At 41.6% G+C, this 21,997-nt stretch overlaps 1 protein-coding gene across 2 annotated transcripts in view; it reads left to right on the top strand.

Moving 5' to 3' along the window:
- Positions 1 to 3,746: 3,746 nt before the first annotated feature.
- The window catches only part of STIM2 (stromal interaction molecule 2), a 121,120-nt gene continuing 102,869 nt past the window's right edge, over positions 3,747 to 21,997 (top strand). The window contains exon 1 of one of the 2 annotated variants that reach the window (XM_060188243.1): positions 3,747 to 4,332. In XM_060188243.1, the coding sequence (XP_060044226.1) occupies positions 4,032 to 4,332 (301 nt within the window). In that variant the 5' untranslated portion in view covers positions 3,747 to 4,031. The remainder of the gene's footprint in view (positions 4,333 to 21,997) is intronic. The other variant, XM_016193412.2, reaches the window with a different exon arrangement.

The raw sequence follows: 21,997 nt of genomic DNA, 5'->3' as shown, positions 1-21,997 counted from the left end.
TGTAACTGCTTCCCTGCTGAACATGGGAGTTGACAGGTAGATTCATACTACCAGCCTGCCTCTCTCTTTCCCTAGTGGGGTGGGGTTGTGGGGAATCAGAGCTCCAGGACACATTGGTGGGGTTCTCCAGGGAAGTCTGGCTGGCATCATGCTAGCATCTGGAACCTAGAGGCTGCCCAATATTGACCCATCTTCCTCATAGAGTATGTTGTCCTGCCTCCCTTCAGAGGATGGAACATTCTCTACCATTATTGATCCAAGTTGAGGGCATCGTCCTATAGAGGCCCACAAAGGGGTCTATTGTGCTGTTCCTGATAGAGATGACAGGTAACAATGGAGAGAGGTATTTATTCGAGGTCTAGGCCTATCAAGTCTGTTTGGGAATCTCTGGACTCCCCGATTAGGGCTCCAGCCCTAATCGTGACTGTTCATATTCTGGGTCCATCATATACACAAAATCCTATTGGAGATATCTGCAGAGTTCTCAGGACCGCAATTCCTTTGCTAGCTTGTGTGTGGGAGTTGGGGGGTGGGATGGGAAGGGTTATGAAAGCAATAGGCTTTCCCCAAAGCAGCTCAGTCTCCAAGGGCTTAACCCTCTTGTGCAAACACAACTTTTGCTTGCAACCCACCCTGAAGGTGGGACTGCACGTTAGCCACAAAGGATGCAGGTGGCAGCCCCCAGGGTTAACGTCATGCCGGAATTCCCCGGCTCCACTGCTTGCCTCACAGCTCCTGCTCCACGCCCACGCGCAGCCCGCCACGCCCGCCCACACAGTGACGTCAGTGCACGGCGGCCCTGCTCATGGAGAGGGAGCCGGAAGCCAGGCTTGGAGGCGCGGGAGCCTGAAAGCTCGCGCACCTGGGGAAACGGCGGCGGGAGCCAGCGAGCATGCGCGAGGTCGTGGGGCGGCGCAGGCGCACCGCGGGCCTCAAGCACAGAGCGAGATCCGGTTCTCCGGGTCGGAGCAGGTGGCGCGTCGTGGGCTGTCACGGCTGTCAGAGAGGAGGACTATGGGGAGGGAACCCGACGCGTGGGAAGGACGGGTCTGTTTTGGGGGTGGGGAGGGCCCTGGTGCACTGGTCCTCTGGGCGTGCCCGGTGAAGGCGCGGATCTATTTGTCAGCAGATGAAATGCAACCACCGTGCACTGTGCACAGCGCTTAGCCCAAACCAGTACCGAGCTCCAGACATAAGCCTGCGGCCCCGGGCCGGTGCCCCGTAAGGGATGACGACCCACATGCTAGGCAGGCAGCAAAGGCTGCACTGTTATTTCACTCCATAGGCGACCCAGTGGGCGGCATTATTATATGACCCACGATTTGCATGGACCCCCAATTGCCCTTCTGGAAATCGGGGGCAGATTAACACCAGCAAATCACATAACCGAAAAAACTGGAGTTGCCATATTCACCAGGTCTCTCTGATTCCAGAGTTTCGTGCTGTCATTAGACACTAAATGTCATGAGCTGGTGAACATTATTCTGTAAGTAAAAGGCAGATCGTGAGGTTTGCACGTAAACACAGTGAAGAAGTTAGGGCTTCAAGGAAAGGGGACTTGAAGCAGGTTCTGAATGGGATGAAAGCTTTGAGGTGGCAAGGAAAGGGAAACCAAAGACTTGGAGGTGAGACAGGAAGCTGGAGAAGAAAAGGGGGTTAGTTAGTGTCTCACCTGGAACCTGTGCTTATATTTAGCTTGGAAGTAGGAGCATTTCTAATTCTAGGGAGAGGCTGGCTTCCAAAACTCTGTATTTTCTCTTTTTTGCATTTAGGTTTATGCTGGATATACAGTGGCATTGCATCTGTTCTACAAGAGAAAGCATCTTTGCCAGTCACTTAACAGTTAGTAATTTCAGTACCTGTGACAAAGGTGACATGACCAGGAGGGTTTTGTTTGTTTTGTTTTCTTTTTCTCTTCCTGAACCTTGGCTTGCTAAAGAGAGGTCTTCACAGGATGTGTAGGCCCCCAATTTCCACATTCCCTTTGTCACTTTGAGTGCAGAGAAGAATTAACATCCAACTATAACCCCGAATCTAACACCCTCAAAGTTCCAGCATCCTCCCTAACTTTAAGAAAAGACAGAAAATAGCTACATCATCTTCATTTAAATAAATTTGGTCGTGGTGATTTGTTAATTTGTTTGTGGTTTTACACTGCTTTTTTTTTTTTTTTTTTGTTATAACATAGTCTTCCCTACCCAATTTAGCAACTGGTTAACTACTACCTTATTTTAGCCACTAATTGTTTAATGGGTGTTAATTTATCTCCTAAAGCAAGGTTGTAAGCATTCCGCCCGCAGGGACCATCATTTTCCGAGTACTGACAACTGACCTTTTCCAATGTCTCCCTCATTTCCACTTGAATCCTCATTACTCAGCACTCTGTCAGACACTAGGCACCTAGGCACTTAGTGAAAACTGAGTGAGCAAAATGCTTCCTTTTGGAGAGGAAGAACATGCTTGCTGTTTTCTGGTCCTCTAACAGAATTAACTCCTTTTGGTGGACACTCAGCAAATGTAGTGGCTTGATTTTGCTGTGCTTTTCAGCAGACGAAATATATATTCCCTATTGCCATCTTAAAAAGTGCCACTTAAACATCATGTCCCCAAGAAATATAGATCGCTTCATCTCATAAAATTCTTGCTCCGTTTTAGAAATGTGCATCTGCCCTCCCACAGTGAGAAATGTTCATAGTTATGCTGGCCATGTAGCCCAAAAAATTCTTTTGGAGATTGTGTAATGGGTCTTTTTGACTTGAGAAAATAAATAATCCAGTAAAAAAAAAAAACCCTAAGACAAAAATCCCAATATCAAACAGGATCTTTGTGCTCCAGAATCCTGTCTGCAAATCTTAAGCGAGTTGATTCCAGTGAGAGAAATATGCATGTGTGCGTGCTTCATTCAAAATAGGTGCCAAGACTGAACCACTGTTCTCTCTGTGTGGCTCCAGGGGGACAGCAGACTCCTTAGGGTGGGATGGGGGTTGGGAGGTGATGAATTCAAGTAATCTTTAAAAACAGGAGAGCTAGAAGCTAGAGCAAACCCTATACTTTTCAGTAAGTGGCTGCTAATTCTGACCTTGCTTTCTGATTTATTACTTGTGGAATCTTGGAGGCAAGTTAACATTGCTTGGCCTTAGTCAGCCCATTTATGATAAGAGAACCTCACCATCTCAGTTTGAGAGTTACAATGTGTAAAACTCAAAAGCACTCAGACCTATGCCAGGTATGCTGACACGTAGCAAGCGCTCTGTGGAACAAGTAAATAAAACTATGCTAAATTAACCTCCGCTAACACGCCGCCTGCCACACTGCAAAGCCCCACCTATATGTCAATTCTGCAGGCGCTCCGATGAGTGCACTTAATTTTGCTGCTATCTACCTACACAGACTTCGGAAGACGCAAGATTCAAAGGATTGAAACCCAAACGATTTCGAATACCCATCCATCAGAGTGGGAGGGTGGGTGAATGAGAGCTGCCTGCCTGCCTACCTCCCGGGCCGGCCCTTGCCAATCCTACCGCTCAACGCTAGAAACCAAAATGCAACACTGGAGTTCACCTGGGAACAGCCCTGTCCCCCCCTCACCCCACGCCAACCCGGGTCTAGGGGCGGGGCTGTTAGCTCCAGGGGGCGGGGGTGTTAGCTCCAGTGGGCGGAGCTGGGTGCCGCGCAGGCGCAGTGCTGCGGCGTCGCGCGTGCGCCGTGGAGGGGCTGAAGGAGGCGGGGGATTGGTATGGGAGCCAGTGTGTGAGGGGAGGAGGCTGGGGCTGAGCGTGGTACTACGACGGGCGCGGGCCGGAGGGGGCGGGGGGATGCGCCGCGGCGGCGGCGGCGGCGGCGGCGGCGGCGGCGGCGGCGGCGGCGGCGGCGGCGCGGGCGCTGGGTTTGGTGTTCCGAGGCGTCAGAGCAGCGGATTCCGGTCTCGCCGCCGCACTAGCGCGAGTGTCGCGCGCGGCCTGAAGACACCGAGCCTTTCTGCCGCTCACCTTTTTTTTTTTTTTTTTTTTTTTTTTGAATAACCGGAACCAATGAACGCAGCCGGGACCCGAGCTCCGGAGGCCGCCGGTGCCCAGGGAATCGCATCGGCGCCCGGCGGGAGCCCGCGTCTCCGGCGGCGGGGGCGGCCAGCGGAGTCGCGGGCGGCCGGCGGGGCGGGCGGGTGGCCGGCCTGGCGCTGGCGGCTGCTGCTGCTCGGGCTCCTGCTGGCCGGCGCGACGGACGGATGCGAGCTGGTGCCCCGGTACCTCCGCGGGCGGCGGGCGGCGGGCTCGGCCGCGGCAGCCGCCGCCTCCTCCCCCGCGGCGGGCGACGGCCCGGCGCTCATGACAGGTGAGGCCCCGCTGTCGGGTCCCGGGCGCGATGCCGAGCGGGGCGCGGGGTCGGGGCCCCTCCACTCCGGACACCCGGCCCTCGAGCCTCCCTCCCTCCCCCTCCCACTCTGGACGGGCTCTCGCCTCCCTTCCTGCGTGGAGGCTCCCGGGGCTTCCACGCCGATCGTTGCGCCGCTTTCTTTTTCGAGCTGCTGCAGAAGAGCCGGCAGGGTCTACAGGATACGAGGCTGATTTTTTTTTTTTTTTTTTTTTGCAAAGTGCTCGAGTAAGTCAGCAGCAGCAGCAGCAGCAACAATGCGGTATCCGGCCGGCCGCCGGTGCCGCCTTTGCAAGGCAGCTGGCAGGCGAGCCTCGCCTGTTCAAAGCCCGGCTGAGCTCTGTGTCCCGGGGGAGGCTGCTCAGGAGGATTCTCAGAGCGTCTTAACACCCAGTGGCATTAGAGGTTCTGTATCAGTACGCGGAAGGCCCCGAGCAGTCGCGGGTTGTGAGGGGTAGCAGGAAGGGCTTTGAAAAGGATGCAAAGTGTTGCTGCCCGTGGGGAGCATCACTGGGTGGCAGAGGGTGCAAAGAGCTCAGCAGCTCCCCAGAAATCTGCCTGCCATTCACCCAGGTGCAGGATGTGCAGGGCTGGCGTCTGTTTGAGTAGCTCATTTTTGCTAGACCGTACCGGCACCTGACATTTACTTATTAATTACTATTTTACTTTAGAACATTCTCGAAATTATTGCAAACCTGCGATCGTTCGGTGAGTTTGGACAGGATCTTGTAACCTTCTAGAAAAACTCAGCAACGTTGCGGCCGGCCTAGGTTGTGGTTTTCTGTGGTGATGTAAGCGAGTATCTCGAGAGAGATCCTTCTGGAAAGGTAGAAGAGCTAAAGTCATATATACCCCACTTATTTTCAGAAGTGGTCTCGTCTTTCTGCCTTCACTGCAACAGTATAAAGGAAGAAGCCATGTAGAACAAGATGACCCATCGTTTAAATAAACTTGAGAGTCCAACAGGCAGCTGAAAGCCTCTAACAGCTGCTCTGGGAAGTGCTGTGGAGGTTGACTGTGGCAGGATGTTTACTGTGTGCGAGTGGACATTTGTTGGTAAACTTTTGTCCAGTTCTTTGCAAGTTGTAGTGTGTGTAGCATCATGGCCAGAGTACTCAGCTTGCCTTCCCTCTCAGTGTACCAGGCCTTGTTACCAAATGGAGCTTGAAGCATCAGAGCTGCATGCAGCTGGGTGACATACATTAAAAAAAGAAAGACTTCAGAGTGATCTGTACTAGGAGCATAGTATAATCTGAGCAGATCTGTTGGCTCGTTTGCAAGTTTGAATAGTTATGACTCTCTAAATGAGAAATGTGGTGGCGGATCATTGTCAGGACAGTAGCTAGATCAAGCTCCAGATAATGGCACTTAATGTCACAGGCAGCAAGGCAGGGAGCAGAGACAGGAGTTTGTAGAAGCTAGGTGAGTGTGACTCTTGGTTTCTGGAGCTGAACAGTTTGATTAATAAGTAATTGGCTAATGAGTTATCAACATGTAATTGGTGAAAGGGCACGCGAGTTAGGAATCTCAATATTTGGGAGCCTCTAAGAGTATGCTGTGTAGATAGATCATATCAGGAAAGCTACGGGCTGTGCTTTTTTTTTTTTTTTTAATAAGGTTCTTGTCACTCGCCTGAAGATTTAAATTTTTTTGAGTTGTTTGTGGCATTTTGAAGCAGGAGAGGTGCTTCTTGTATAAAAAAACAGTAAGGAATGTCGCAAGTGTAGTGTTTTAAATAAGTTTGCTTAAATAATACTAGCTCCGGAATATATTTTTTGATGCTTTTGTTTTTCCCCTTTTGGGTAATTTTAGTGCTTATGTAATTCAGTCACTAGCATTGGTATCCCTGAAAAGTAAACAAAATGATAAAGTTAGAACATAATTGAATATTTCTTTAGAATTTGTGGACTCTAGGACTTCTTCCGATTGTAGGAATAGTGCTCTCTTTTATAGCGCCCATTTATAAATGTGCTAAGCTCAAGACACAATTAGTTACTGCTCTTGTAGACTTCAGGCTGAGCTTTAAAAATACTGCGTTGTCCTGTTCTAGGCAGTATCTTGTGAATTTTGAAAAGTTCTTGAGGAACCAGGTGGTGATGTACCTAGTTGAGCACTCACATTACAGTGCAGAAGGACCCAGGTTCAAGCCCCTGGTCCCCCTCCAGGGGGGAAAGCTTCATGAATGGTGAAACAGGGCTGCAGGTGTCTCTCTCCTTCCATCTCCCCCCTTCTTCTCTCAATTTCTCTCTGTCTCTATCCAATGATAAAGATATTTAAAAAAAAAGTTCTTGAAAGGAGTCTGAACGAATTGTTCTCTGTGGTTTCATATTAAACTTGACATGTAATTGAGTATTTGTAAGGTTCTTTGAAATGATAACTATCTTTTTCCTACATGTTAGTATTTTAAACACTTTAAAAAGAGCATAAGAATTTTTATGTCACTAACAAAGTCTATGAAGCATTTCCGTTTCACTGAAGTTTGCCTGTTAAGAGTTTCCCTCTAGAGATTTAGTTCATTTTAAGAATGCCTGTGGGGCTGGCAAAATAGCTCACTTGGGTAGTGTGCTTCTTTCTCCATCTGCAGGACCCAGGTTCCAGCTTAATCCCCACAGAATTGAAGGGAACTTTAGTGGTGTAGTGTCTTTGCTTCTTTCTGTGTCTTTCTCTGGGTGAAAAAGTCAGCCTGGAGTAGTGAAGCCCTAGCAACACTGCTTATGACACCCATGTATGCACGTACTAAATTGTCTTTTAATCATCTGTTGCATTTTTGTTTTGAGCAGGTATACTTATGCATACAGAGATTTGCAAACATCAAAATAAGCAGATTTATTGTCATAAAGAATATTGTTATTTATTTTTTTAACTTTTATTTTATTCCCTTTTGTCACCCATGTTCTATTATTGTAGTTATTGTTTTTTTTTTTTTTTTAAGCAAAAAAGTCATTGTTGGATAAGACAGAGAAATGGAGAGAGGAGGGGAAGATAGAGAAGGGGAGAGAAAGAGTGACACCTGCAGACCTGTTTAACTGTTTGTGGAGCGACTCCCCTGCAGGTGGGAGCAGGGGCCCGAACCCTGGGATCCTTACACCTATCTTTGTGCCATCTGCGCCTCACCTGCTGCGCTATCACCCAACTCCTTTATTTTATTTTATTTTATTTTATTTCATATTTTTACCAGAGCACTCATCATCTCTGGCTTATGGTGGTTTCGGGGTTGAACCTGGGACTTCGGAGCTTCAGGCATAGGAGTCTCTTTGCATAATCATTATGCTATCTAACCCCACTCATAAAGAATACTATTTATATTTTTTCTTTATTACCTCTTAGGATTCAGTAGCAGATGTTTTTAATGAGTTGGAACCGTTATATATAATACTGTGTAATAAGGATTTAAATGTATATTTATCTGTCCTCTAGTTATCCATTGGTGAGGATTCTTTGAAAGTGATTGAAATCTGAATTAAGTTAGGGCAAATTAGTGACTGAAAACTTGCTGATTTTTTTCCTTTATATCAAACTGATTTGGAATCAGTGAGTGTTCCCAGTGTGGGGGGTGATTGATCTAATACAGATACTAGTTTTGGGGAAATAATTTGTGAAAGGGCAATGCATATACATATGCACACATGAATATAAATGCATATATGGAATATCATTTTTTTTTTCTTAACCAGAGTACTACTCAGCTCTGGCTTATGGTGGTGCAAGGGACTGAACCTGAGACCATGCAATTTCAGTCATGAAAGTCTTTTTTGCAATCTCCTTAGCCCTGGAATACATTATTTTATTTTATGCTATTTTATTTATATTTATTTATTTTCCCCTTTGTTGCCCTTTTTTTTTTTTTGTCATTGTTGTTATTGATGTCATCATTGTTAGATAGGACAGAAAGAAATGGAGAGAGGAGGGGAAGACAGAGAGGGGGAGAGAAAGATAGACACCTTGCAGACCTGCTTCACAAGTTGGTGAAGCGACTGCCCTGCAGGTGAGGAGTCAGGGGCTTGAACTGGGATCCTTGTGCTGGTCCGTGCGCTTAACCCATTGCGCTACCGTCCGACTCCTGGAATACATTCTTTTTAAGAATGCAGTTCTTTATACTGGATTCATGCTTTATAGGTCACTTATACTTAATATTCTTAATTTCATTTAATACTGCCACTTAGAAATACCACTTCAGTCAAATGTCAACGTCTTCAAGGCATGATTGACATCATGGAAATGTGAAACTTCACTTTTATTTAGTTTATCTTTCATGTCTAACATTTATTCAGTATTACCCCCACAATGTTTTATTAGTAGACACTTAATGGTAACATACATATGCGGCTGGAAGGAATATTTTATGGTGTACTTACCCCCACTGACACTTAGCATTGTGACAGTAGTTTAATCCGAGTGTATTTCCCATAGTTCCAGAGACTTTTGTGTTCTTTTGTGAAATTTTTGGAGCTGTGTTTGGGTGCCTAGGCCTTCTGCTTCCCAGTAGTTTTTATTACCAGTCTTTACCTTTTTTCTTCTGTTGCTGCTAGTCACAGATTTAAGAACATCTATGTACTTTGATCTAGTCTGTTCTGAACATTTTAAGAATTTGTAATCTTAGCAGCCTGGAATCATTAGAGCCTTAGGTACAGTTCTTGAATATACCACGGCAGTATGATTGATCTCTTGTTCTCAGAGTACTCTAGTACAGGAATAACTCTGAGAGCTAATTGTAATGTGGACTCAGGATTTAGTTTAGCTTTAAGCAAAAAGTGGATCCACATAGGAATTTTTTAATTTGTGAAAACTTGCCTCATGGTTCAGTACATGTTAAGATTGTTAGATTAGTGTAGGTTTTTGAGTAACTATCAAACATTTCAGACATTGGCTTATTCTATATTATCGGGTGTGGAACACTTAAAATAATGCTTGTTTATCCGTGTTTATGTGTATGCTAAAGCATGTTAGTCAAACAAATGTCAAAATCAACAGCCAATATGATTCACAAATCATACTTATTTTCATTAGCAATTAGACTTTACCTTATTAACACCTAAACAGGAGAATATTTCTGAGTTGTTGGAGCTCATCAGCCTGGTAATAACTGAAACACATTCAGAATAGGAACAGCAAAGACTGCAGACCAGAGTGAGTGGTGGGTTCATGTGTTGGAAACTCAGATTAATAGGGATTAACTGTATTAATAGGTTCATTAAACTTGCTGCCAGTTTTCTGCATAGTGGTTCATATACTGCACTGTTTTTGACTTTGAAATTAACCCTACTAAATAACTGTAAGAGATGAAACCAGTGCAGGATGATTTTAAGTAACTTGCTCAAGGTGACACTCAGGCAGATGGTGACCTGTGCTTCTCTGGTTCTGAGTCTTTGATTCCTAACTGGTATAATATATATCTTTATTTATTTATTGGATAGAGATAGCCAGACATTGAGAAGGAAGGGGGAGATAGAGAGACAGAGAGACACCTGCAGCCCTGCTTCACCACTTGTAAAGCTTCCCTCCTGCAGGTGGGGACCGGAGGCTTCAACCCAGATCCTTGTGCACTATGACTTGTGCGCTCAGCCAGGTGCACCACCACCCGGGCCCCCCAACTGATCTTTATAGTCATCTTTATGTACACAAGTAACCATTGTAATTAGACTGTGATCAGCACCACATTGAGCTACAAAACGTTGAGGAAACAAGGCAGTTAGGAAATTCTATGTGCTGGAGGGTATTTTACTTGATGTATTGATAGAACTTTCTAGGAGGAGGTTTATGCAAGAATAAGGAGTCAGTTAGTTTTCTTTAGAGTTGAGCACGCTGTGTATGTAGCATAGTGGGCAGTGCAGGGTGAGAGGAGGTTAGGGCCATTTTACTGAGGTCTTCAGCATTCCCTAATTGAGTACTAGTGTCTTTAGAACTGGGACTCAATCCCCATGACACATTTTCTTGGCATATCTGTTTACTAGATCATTTGAAACAGCCATTAAATATTTGATATTAATGTAAAACCTTTAACTACAGTGAACATGCAGGTATTGTGGAGAATGTGGATATAATTTGCAGTCAGTCAGAAAACTTCAAAAAAGGCATTTGAACTTTCAGTGCACTTTGTGAATTCTTGGCTCTAACTCTCTTGGGTTGCTTGTTTGTTTGTTTATTTATTTACTTGATAGGACAGAGAAATTGAGAGGGGGAGGGGAGGTGTAGAGAGAGAGGAGGAGAAGAGGCACCTGGTAGCATTGCTTCGCTGCTCATGAAGCTTTTTCTTTGCAGGTGGGGACTGGAGCTGTGCACTCAATCAGGTTCACCACTGCCCTGCCCATAGCACTGTGGGTTTGTTTGTTTTGTTTTTTTAATATGGTAGCAACATGACTTTTGTGTTGGAGAAAATGAAGTCTCAGTGCATGGGAGTGAGGAGACAATAGATACAAATAAGGAGGGCAGTTAAGAAGCTATATGTAAAGATTTTGAGTCTGAATTTAAGTAGCAGCAATGAAAAATACTTAGAGGTAATTTTTTGAAATACTTCTTGGGTTAGAAAGAGATTCTTATAGGAAGTCTGAGAAATTGCCTTTTATATGTAAATACTTAGGATTTATAGAGTGGCTTACTTAAATTGGCACGTCCTTGAAAAATATGCATGGGGAATCATTTGTTGTACTTCAGATATGTCTAGTTCATGTAAGGTTAAATAAACATTGGGGCCAGGGAAGTGGCTCAGTGGTAGACTACTAACACTATATGCACAACAAGGCCCCTGGTTTAGTCCCCAAGACTACACAGGACAAAAACTCTCAACTTTGGTCTCTGACACTGGATTTGTAAGAGTAGTTAATTGTTTTTGTATGTGACTGGCTTATATAATTGTTTACAAACTATGTTTATTCTGTTTTATGCTTATTCTTTAAAGGATAACTGTTACTAGATTGAGTATTATAATAACTCAACCCTTCAACTTGTGTATAACAGTGTCTCAGAGTCCTAACATATTTAAATGTTTCATAATTAACTTGAATTTTAAGGTTGATCTGTAGATGATTAATTTCAAATGCCAGATGCAAGTGATTTGTTCTTTCCTTATCCTCCTAGATCTTTCTGTTGGTAGTTATTAGTTACTTCATCCTTCTTGATAATTTCTAATCCTGTCTTCAGTAAGGATTTTCCTGGACTGGTTTCATTGTTGCTGAGTGTTTGTTGTTGTTGTTGTTGCTGATTTTAAGGTGGTTCTCTCCCAAGTCTTTGTCATCAGTCTGTGTTCCTTTAGTCAGTTTGAACATTTCCTCCTCAGGGAACTTTAGTACTAGGAAAAGCTCTGAGTTGGGGGTAGGGAACCTCAAGCCAATGATTGATTTGAGTGTTGGCATTATTTCATTTGGCTCTTGAGGTGATACAGTACAACCATCATGGCTTCAGTTCTGAGAGTGATTTCCTTTTATTAGGCTTCAGCAGCCATACCACCGGAAGTGAAACAGCTTAAGGATTAAAGCCAAGAGTAGTAGGGGAATGATTATTTGTGACTATTTGGTTTAATAGTGGCAACCTACACACACACACACACACACACACGCACACACGCGCTCCAGGGTATAACAAGAACAATTTACTTGGACTGATATTCATCTCAGAACTCAAATTTGTCTTTTGTAGTATTTTTTGCAAAATAACATGTAATAATGTGCACTTAATAATCTTGGCCTTTGTATACCACACTCCTTTTCCTCTAGTTCCTTTCACTTTCTCTCTCTCTCTCTCGTTGATCATCCAGAAATTGCCATAATGGAACTTGAGCACTTCAAGAATATTTTACAGACTCAAGTGTTGTGTTTTTAATTTTTATTATTTAAATACACACATCTCTTATTTAGGTGATTAGCATATTGAACTGCCTCACCACTAACTCTTAGAGGAGCAAAAGTGATTTGTCTTTTAGACTTTTGCTTGAGGTTTTTATCTGTCACTCAATGCACTATTTATTTTACAAGTCTATGTTATTGTATTGCCTTAGGGAATGACCATGATAACTTATCTAGTGACATTGCTGTTTTTACTGAAACTATTTATTAGTTATTAGGCGTTTCTTGTTGTATAGTTGTTGTACTCCCCCTTCTTGGAAAACGTATAATATAAATAAGTGTAATGAATACTTTTTGTGGATAGACTTAGGGCTCTCACATGTGCAGTTTCACCACTTTATAGTTGACGTTTTTGCTGACATAGAGACAGAGAAGGGGAGATGCCATAGCATCGGAGATTCTCATAGTGCCATGATATCCTTATGTAGTGCAGGCAGGGCCTTAGATAGTGCCATGATATCCTTATGTAGTGCAGGCAGGGCCTTAGATAGTGCCTTGATATCCTTATGTAGTGCAGGCAGGGCCTTAGACCTGGGCTTTATATGTGGCAAGAGACACACCCTAGCTGGTAAGTGATTTCTCTAGCCTGGTCTCCATCCGTCCGTCCTTCCTTCCTTCCTTCCTCCCTCCCTCCCTCCCTCCCTCCCTTCCTTTTTTTCCCCTCCTCCTTCCATTTGTGTATATTCTTTTGTTTTGCTTTTATTCTTCATTAAAAAAAATCACACCAGGCAAACAAAAAAACTTGTTATTATGTGCAAGTCACAAGCTAGAACCTTGAAATTTCAAGGTCAGTGATACATACTTTATTTCTGTTCATTCTTTATTCATATGAATAATTATTAAGAATAATTGCCAATTGTTGGTAAAGTTTCATTGTTTTTATTTTGTGACTAAGAGTTTTTAATCTCTGTAACTGTTTTCTATATGCTGAGAAAAAGTAAGGGATTATTAAGATTTGAGAGCAATTTTCTCTTTATTCTCTTGAAGAGTTACCAGAGAAAAATAATACGTGGAGTGTTGGCTCTCAAGTATATAGTATATTGTCCCTCAAGTCCATAGTATATTGACCCTGCTTTGTATTGTGGGAGCAGATAGACCCACTTCAAGAGTGATGGTACATTGTGATGAGGCCGTACGACATAGGGTGTGTCCTGTACAAGTGAATTTTTCCCCCCAGAGTAGAGTTGTTCACACTGGAAATGCCTTGCATGTTTGTTAAATAGGGATGAGCACAGCTGAGAGATCCATAGGCATGAGAGGAGGAAGTGGAGCTGGAGCGGGGTATAGTATCTGCCCGAGCCATTGCATTTGAGAGTGCTAGAAGGTAGTGGGAAGTGACCACACAATAGGTGTGGGCCGGTAGGGGCGCACCTGATTGAATGAACCTTACAAGGTGCAAGGACCTGAGTGGCGGCCGGGAGGGGGGGTGGTGTTGTGAGTGGTGAAGCAGGGCTGCATGTGTCTCTCTGTCTCTCTCCCTTTCTTTTGCCCCCTTCCCACTCGAATTCTGCTCTCTGTCCAATAAAGATAATTAAAAAATAAAATAAAATAAAGGAAATGACCAGATAACATGGGAAGCATCGTCAGATCAGTACCAGCCTGCTTGTAGTGCGCATCCAACACCCACATTGCTGTGGGATTCAAATTAATGGAAACATTTGCATGTTTTATCTATTTAATCTCTGTGGAATGTTTGTGAGGATATTATAGTTCTCAGAATATGTTACTGCATGTAATAGAGATCTAGGATTGGTCTCAAATCGTTCATATCTTAAAAATCCTCCAGGGCAGAGGATCTTTAATGATAAAGTTTGGATTAGAAACTGAATTACGAAAGGAACTGGAAGGAGTCAGGTGGTAGCCCAGTGGGCTAAGCGCACGTGGTGTGAAGCACAAGGACCAGCATAAGGATCCTGGCTCGAGCCCCCGCTCCTCACCTGCAGGGGAGTCGCTTCACAAGCAGTGAAGCAGGTCTGCAGGTGTCTTTCTTTCTCTCCTCCTCTCTCCATTTCTCTCAGTCCTATCTAATAACAACAGTAGTAACTACAACAATAATAAAAAAACAAGGACAACAAAAGGGAAAATAAATATAAAAAATTAAAAATAAAAAGGAAAGGAACTGGAGAAGTAGCACAAGTAAACATTCTCATTATTGTTAAGTTCTAAATCTGTCTTGTCTGGAGGCATTCTGAGTTCTTTCTTTAACCTTTGGAAAACAATCAACTTTTGATTTCTTAAAATTCAGTGTTAAATGTTCTGAAATCATAAAAAAAAAACACCCTGATTTAAAATACATAATATCTGAGACATACACAAATTATTTAAAAAGTTGTATTCTCAATAATTGGGTAATTCCTGTTTGTGCTTTCCTTTTATTCCAAAAGGATGAAGTGTAGCTGTAAGCAGCACATAGCATGTTACATCTTGAACTTTTATCTAGGTCACATGTCTTTGCACACTGTGAGGTAAGGGCACATCCCTTAGATTACAGCTGCATTTTCTGGACTTGAACCCCTGTCAGTGGCTTTATAATTTTGGATAGATGTTTAGATCTGTTAGAGTCTAAATTTCCTTATTTCAAAGTGTATTTGAAGAACTAGTACGTTTATAGTGTGTAGAACAGCCTGGCAGCTGTAAGAGTTCCTTTATTATTGACTTAGTGATCTTTAAAAGTCTGTAGAGAACTGGTGTTGGATAGTTATGGAAATGTAATGTGACATGTTGAGTATGACCTTTTAACCCTGTCAGTCACCATTCTACTTTCTATTTCTGTGAATCTGACTGCTCTAGATGCCTCATGTAAGTAGAATCATAGATGTTTGTCTTATTCTGACTGAATTATTTCACTTAGTATTATATCTGCTAATTCATTGTTGTTGGAGTATATGGTTATAGGATTTCCTTCTTAAGCTTGAATGAACATAGACAAATAAGGGGTTTTCCCTCCTGATCCTCACAGGAGCGAAGTGGTATCTCATTGTCTTTATTTGCATTTTTCTGATAATCAGTAACTTTGAGCATTTTATTTTATATGTTTGTTGGCTTTTTGGGTCTCTTTGGTGAGTATTCTGCCTCCCCACTTTTGGATGGAGTTCCTTGTGTCTTTGTTTACATATTTTTACATATTTTACATATTTTTTTACATATTTTATATAGTTTTACATATTCACATATTTTGGTTATTAATCTCTTGTCCGATGAATGGCACAAAAAGACCTCCCTTTCTGTGAAGATTCTTTTTATATTTGGGTGGTAGTTTCTTTTGCAATGCAGAAGCTTTTCACTTTGATGTAATCCCATTGGTTTCTTTTTGTTTTCTTTGCAATTGGACTTGGATCATTGAAGGCACCTTTAAAACTTAGATCAGAAAGAGTTCTGCTACTCTTTGCTTCTAAATATTTGATGTTTTCGAGTGTAATATCCAAATCCTTGATCCATTTGGAGTTTACCATTTGGTGAGATGAAGTAGTTCAGTTTCACTGCTGCTGCATGTTTCAACCCAGTTTTCCCAAAACCATTTGTTGAAGAGACTCTTTCTTTTGTTTAATATTTTGGCCTTCTGGTAATAAAAAATTTAAGTTCATAGGTGTGGGGGCATATTTGTAGGCTCTCAGTTCTATTCCACAAAGATCATTTTAAAATGTCAACAAAATATGTAAATACATTGATCCTTTTAACTTAGTCAAACAAATGAAGATCTCTGATAGACTGCTTAAACTCATTTACTAACCTGTTACCTAGCTGTTATATAATACACTGGACATTGTAGTTTTAACACTTTGAAGTTTTTAAAGTCTTTTATTTTTTAAGGTAGATGACTGCTAGTTATGATATAGCCATCATAATAAGTCTGGAATATTAAATTGTTAGTTGTTAGAATTTAAAGTTTTTTTAAATGTTATTTATTTTATTAGATAAAAAAGAAAGTGAGAGCATGAGGTAAGGGGAGAGCTAAGGAGAGAGACTAACAGAGACACCTGCAGTACTGCTTGACCACTTGTGAAGCTTTCCCCCTGCAGGTGAGGACTGGGGGCTTGAACCCAGGTCTTTGTGCATGGAAATACATGCACCTAACCAGGTGCACCACCACCCAGCCCCAGTAGTTAGAACATTTTTTTTCCTTCATTCTAACTAGTAAAGAAGTATAAAGTTATGATGTTCTGGATCTTTTAATTTATAATGAAACAACATGAGGATAGGCTTTGCTCAGGAATTAAGAGATAAGATAAATCTTTCTTTGTCTTCAGTCAGTTTTTCAAGATTTACAGATAGACAACATCTGTTTTTGGTTAAATGCACATTCCAGAGCAAGACATGGTATGCCTGTAGCTAATTCTTTTCTAATCATGATGAAGTTGTTACTGAAAAATCTTACCCTAGCATAATATGAAGAAATAAGATCTTATGGGACAAGTAGACTTTGAAGGGTCAGTGGCCAAATGAAGGCCCTTGATAAGATTTACATTTACTTAAAGAAAATGCCACAGTAAACACTTAGATTTGCACATTCTGAATGAGTAATTCAGAGAAGGTCATTTCATGTGTTATTCTGTTGTAAGGAAGGGTTCAGAATGTTCTGTTTGCAGCCTATGGGGATGCTTCACAGCTTGTTTTAGGTTTTAATAGGTCAAATGTATATTAAGACCATATTAGTATGCTACTCAGTATGTAGTCCATTGAAAAATTGGATTTTGTGTTTGTCATTACTTGCAATTGTTGATTCATACTTGTTAGGATGTATAGTGGTTCTGGATATGCTGTTTAACACGGGTACATAAAATGGGGGACGGGTACATAAAATGGGGGCCGAGGGTAAATTCACCAAGTTTTTGAATAACCCCACTGCTCTGACTCAGACACTTGGTAATTAGGCTTTTGATGGATATGGAGGAGTCCTTAATTCTCTCGATTCACAGGCAGTATTAGGTTTGTGTACCAAAGGGCTTTCTCCCCTTTGTCGGTGACAGCTAACCTCTGCCTTGCGTCTATGGGAGGACTCAGGCCAGGTAGAGTTTTGCCTAGTGGTACTATCCTGCTTTGTTTTGGTGTTGGGTCTTGGACCTAGAGTCTTTTCTGTTCCTGCCTTGAAGCAGTGGGACTTTCTTTTGTGCCCTAGGAGCAGCAGCTCTTTTCCTGGCCTCTGGAAGGGGGAGGGCTTCATATTTCAAACCCAGATGTAGCAACCTGCTTTTGCTGGTCTGCACTTGTCTCTCAGACCTGGCTGATCCTGGTTTGGGTATATGTCTCTCTGCCAGTGTTTTTCTTCTTTCCAGGCTTTAGAGTCTCTTTTCTTATCCTGCCACTCATTTTTATTTCCTACCTAACTTTTGTCTTTCTGTTGATAGTTTCTTGCTCCTCTGACCTTCATAATCTCAGTTTCTATCCCTGGCACATTTCGGGTGGAGTCATCAAATGCTTCTTAAGTAAGGTATTTACTGAAAAGTCAGTAAGTGCTTTCTGATTACTTTTGGGATTCAGAAATCACTAATTGTTTTAGTTCATCTACTTGACTATAGTGCAAGACCCTGTGGACCTTGGATTGTTGTGTCATTTGTACCAAAAACTCTCTAATGAGGATCCTATAGTTTTCTCCTCTGATTCCTTGTTCTGTTAATTCTTAGATTTAAATCTCCTTTGTTCACCTGCTGTGACAGTGGTTTGATTTTGTAGAGGTTGAGTCAGATGAGCTGAGTTTAAATTCTTGCTATATCATTTCCTTTATCTGTCTGTTTATTCATTCACATAACATTTATTGGACTGCCTTTTCTATTTTGGGTGCTGAGATATATAATTACTATGACTTCTGATGGCTTTAGTCTATTGAGTACAGTAACTGTGCTGAGTTTCTCATAGGTTCACATTTATTTTCCTTGAGAGAAACAGGTATTATTTGTAGTAATTACTTGAGGAATTATGAGTAAGTATGTTGAGAAAACAAAGGCCTACGTAGTTAAGTATCACGCCTGTTACCTCATAGTTATAGAGACAAATCTCTCACAGAAACTAGCAACGTTTCATCCAGTGCACAAGTCATAATATACTTAATTATTCCACTATTACTAGAAGCACGATGTAAGTCTTAGTTTTATAAATAATGATTCAGCCAGACTACTCCTAGCTATTTTTGATTGTTCTGTGTCCTCATCGCCCATATCTTGCTCAATTTGTCAATAAATGTTTTGGATTGAATTGCTCAGTATATTTTTGGTTTTCCTCCTTTTTTTTCTTTTATTATTACTTTTACTTCCATTTCCATAATTCTTGTCCAGGCCACCATTACCTCTCACTGGGATTCCTGCACTAACTTTCTAACTTCCTGTTACTGCTCTTCATTGTCTGCAGTCTGTTCTCAGAAGGCTGTAAATACACAGAAAATAATTTCCATTCCTTTTTAGTGGCTTTCTTTTGTAATCATGATAAAAAGAAGCCCTCTGCCCCCGTTCTTCAGATACATACCTTTTCACCGTCTTTTCCCACACTGACTTCCATTCTCATGCTAGATTGTTTTACTCTTTCCCTTTCTCTGAGTCTTTTCAATTGACATTGTTTCCTAATTTATTTTGACATGAGATACTGACCTAGTGATATAAACTTACTTTGTCTTATTTCCTGTTTTCCACTTCAATGTTTTGCATTTTTAGTTTTTGATTTTATGTCTTTCATACAGTGATCATTTTCTTACAGGAATAATTTTCTTCCTTTCCCCAGTATTCAAAGCATTTTTAAAATTACTTTTATAATACTTACACATGTGGAGCTAGAAGGTTTTTTTTTTTTTTTTTTTTTTTGCCTCCAGGATTACTGCTGGGGCTCTGTGCCTGCACTATGAATCTACTGCTCCTGGAGGCTGTTTTTTCCCTTTTGTTGCCCTTGTTGTTTATCGTTCCTGTAGTTATTATTACTGTTGTTACTGCTGTCATTGTTGGATAGGAGAGAAATTGAGAGGGGCGGGGAAGAGAAAGACACCTGCAGACCTGCTTCACTGCCTGTAGGTGGGGGGGTGGTGGTGCGTGGGCTGGAACTGGGATTCTTAACGCCTGTCCTGATGCTTTGGGCCATGGGAAGTTTTTATTATCTATTATATGTACTTAATGGACTATATGTATATGCTCTTACATTAAGAGTGATTACATTGCCCGTAGAAATAGGTTTTACAGGTAGGTTATTCCTTGTAAAAACCTAGTTCTTAGATCGTTGAGAACTACAATTTACATTCTTCTAGGTAGTTAAGGAGTGATAAAAATTTCTTGTGAGCCATCAGGGGGTCAGTTGATAGAAGCTTGACACAATCCACATGCCAAATTGGCACATTTTAGGGAGGCTTGTTCTGAACATCTTGGGAAGCCTTGGCCTTCAATACATAAATATTTTCTGTTTTAGATTTACAGGATACCATTTCCGAAAGCATACTATTTGATTGAGAGGTACACATATTAAACAAATAAAAAAAAATAACATCATTGTCTATAACATATTTCTTCCAAGTAGTTCCCTGGAAGGTTTGTGTTTTTGAGTGTCCACTGATGTTTTTACTGAAAGAGCATCTTTGCATTTTGAGGGAAATATCGTGCCTGTCTCTCTCTCTCTTCCCTGCTCCTCCTTCTCTCTGACCACTACTGTTAGGGCGGGGCTTCTGCACTTGACATGATTATTTCACTCCCAGTGCACTTTTCTTTTTAAGATAGAGAGCGAGCGACAGAGACAGAGAAGGAAAGACACTGCAGCATTGCTTGTGAAGCTTCCCCTTGCATGGTGTTCCCACGTAGTGGCCAGAGGCTTGAACCGTGGTCCTCAAGCAAAATACAGTGCCTACCCGCCTGGGTGAGCCATCTCCAGGCCCCTCATTTCTTTAGTGATTACAGTTTGAGTGTTTTTTTTTTTTTTTATGTATTGTTAGACACACACTGCTCCTTTTGATTGCAGATTGAAGTGGTCCTGGCAACCGATCTGATCTTTTAAACTAATGAGAGGATGACTCACTGATTCTTTCCTGACTTGCTTGCTGTCTTGTACAGTGTGGTATCTTGTAAAATGAAAGGGATGACATTTCTGATAGGTTGGTTGTACTTGTATTTTCTCCAGTTTTGCTGACATTTCAGCTGTTCATCATTTTCCTTTCCTTCTCAATTTGGCTTTTTTCTAGAAGCCTAGTGTCTTGGGCCTTTATGCTTCATATTTCTGTGATGTAACTGCGAGTCATTGTTCCTCACCTTTGTTTTCTTATACAGATTTTTCAGTATTGATCTTTTTTTTCTCTAAATGATGTAGTCTATGATCCCTAATTACATAGCTTGAAGTCCGTTGTTTATTTTATTTTATTATTATTATTATTTAATGAATTGAACCTGTAAACCCTGGGACTTTCCCACCATTTGCTCTGGTGGCCTAAGAAACTGCAGAGAGAGCAAAAGGGAGGGCTGGGAAAGAAAGGCAGCATGGAGTACAGTGGCAGAATCTTGCATTTTCATCATATGCCTTTTACTAACTCAAAAGTCTCTGTACCCCGGGGGGGTCTTCCTGGGGAGGGGGAATGATATTTTTCTTTCAAGACTATGTAAGAATTAAATTTTACGCACACAGCGTGTATATACCTGTCTGTTATTTGGTGTTTCCAGGAAACAGATTAATTCACAATGTCTGGGAAGACCATATTGCATAGACACAGGTGCAAGTTGTACTGTGATACATTAGCATATTGTGTGAAGTGCTAAAATATATATAGTTACTAAAAAATGTTTCCTCAAAGGTAAAGTTAAAATGAAAAATTCTTGCTGCATTTATTAACATCTTTGAAGAACACTTAACGCTGTATCAAATAATTTTTTTTTTGTAATTGAAGGAAAAAAATGGCAAGTAAGATGTTGTGATGTTGCTACTGTAGTGAGTGAGACACGTAAATCTTAAAGATTATGCCTTTTAGTAAACCACTGATAACAGCTTTCCTATTAGATGCTCATATGTGGATATCAGCATTTATCATATTTGCAGAAAAGTTAGTGTTAACAATAGGATTATCAAATTGTCACGTGGATTAACACCTAGCAAATGGAGAACTTTTCAACAAGCCAAAATAGTTACTATAAGTGGGACAGAGATAATAGAATTACAAACTGGGGCTGCTTCATTAAATAGAGCTGGACTAGAGTTTTCATTTTTGTCATGGACCGGTACCTGATGAGCATTCCTGGGCCTCCCAGGTTCTAGTTTGGCTGTGAGAGTGGAGGATTGAGTAAGTTATCACCTACCGAAGAACAGGCATTACAACACAACATTGTGTTAACTGAAGCTTATGTAAATAATTGTGTGAGCATAAGACCCAGCAGGTAAAGGAAATAATAAAAGACTTGAGTTAGGTGAGTCTAGGCCATTTTACTCAGATTAATAACATCCTTAATAGGGTTGTAGCATGTAATACATAACATCACTGTAGAAAAACATTTATTGTAATATTTGCCAGATAGTCAAAGTAACAAAGCTTAGCTGCCAGTGTTGCTGTTTCTACAGTTTCTCTCTGTGATGATGCAGTACTCTAGATGGTCATTTATTTCTTAAAGATACTTTGAATAAAGGTGCAACAAGAACCTGAATAGGACCAGATTGTGGTTTGATGTGGGAAGTTAAATAGATGAACATGGGTGTCAGTGACCATGCTTATAGAAACTGTCTTCTATAGCGATCATTTTTAAGAAAGGGCTCTTGCAGCATTTCAGAGCTTTCTGTCAACTGGGTAGAGGTGAAATGCCCTGTTACTTAGAGTTACTGGGTAAGTAATTGTCCCATGTGAGTGA

The sequence above is a fragment of the Erinaceus europaeus genome, chromosome 3 (genome assembly GCF_950295315.1).
Source record: "Erinaceus europaeus chromosome 3, mEriEur2.1, whole genome shotgun sequence".
In the NCBI taxonomy this organism is placed as follows: Eukaryota; Metazoa; Chordata; class Mammalia; order Eulipotyphla; family Erinaceidae; genus Erinaceus; species Erinaceus europaeus.
This window is presented reverse-complemented; position numbering and strand designations above follow the sequence as displayed.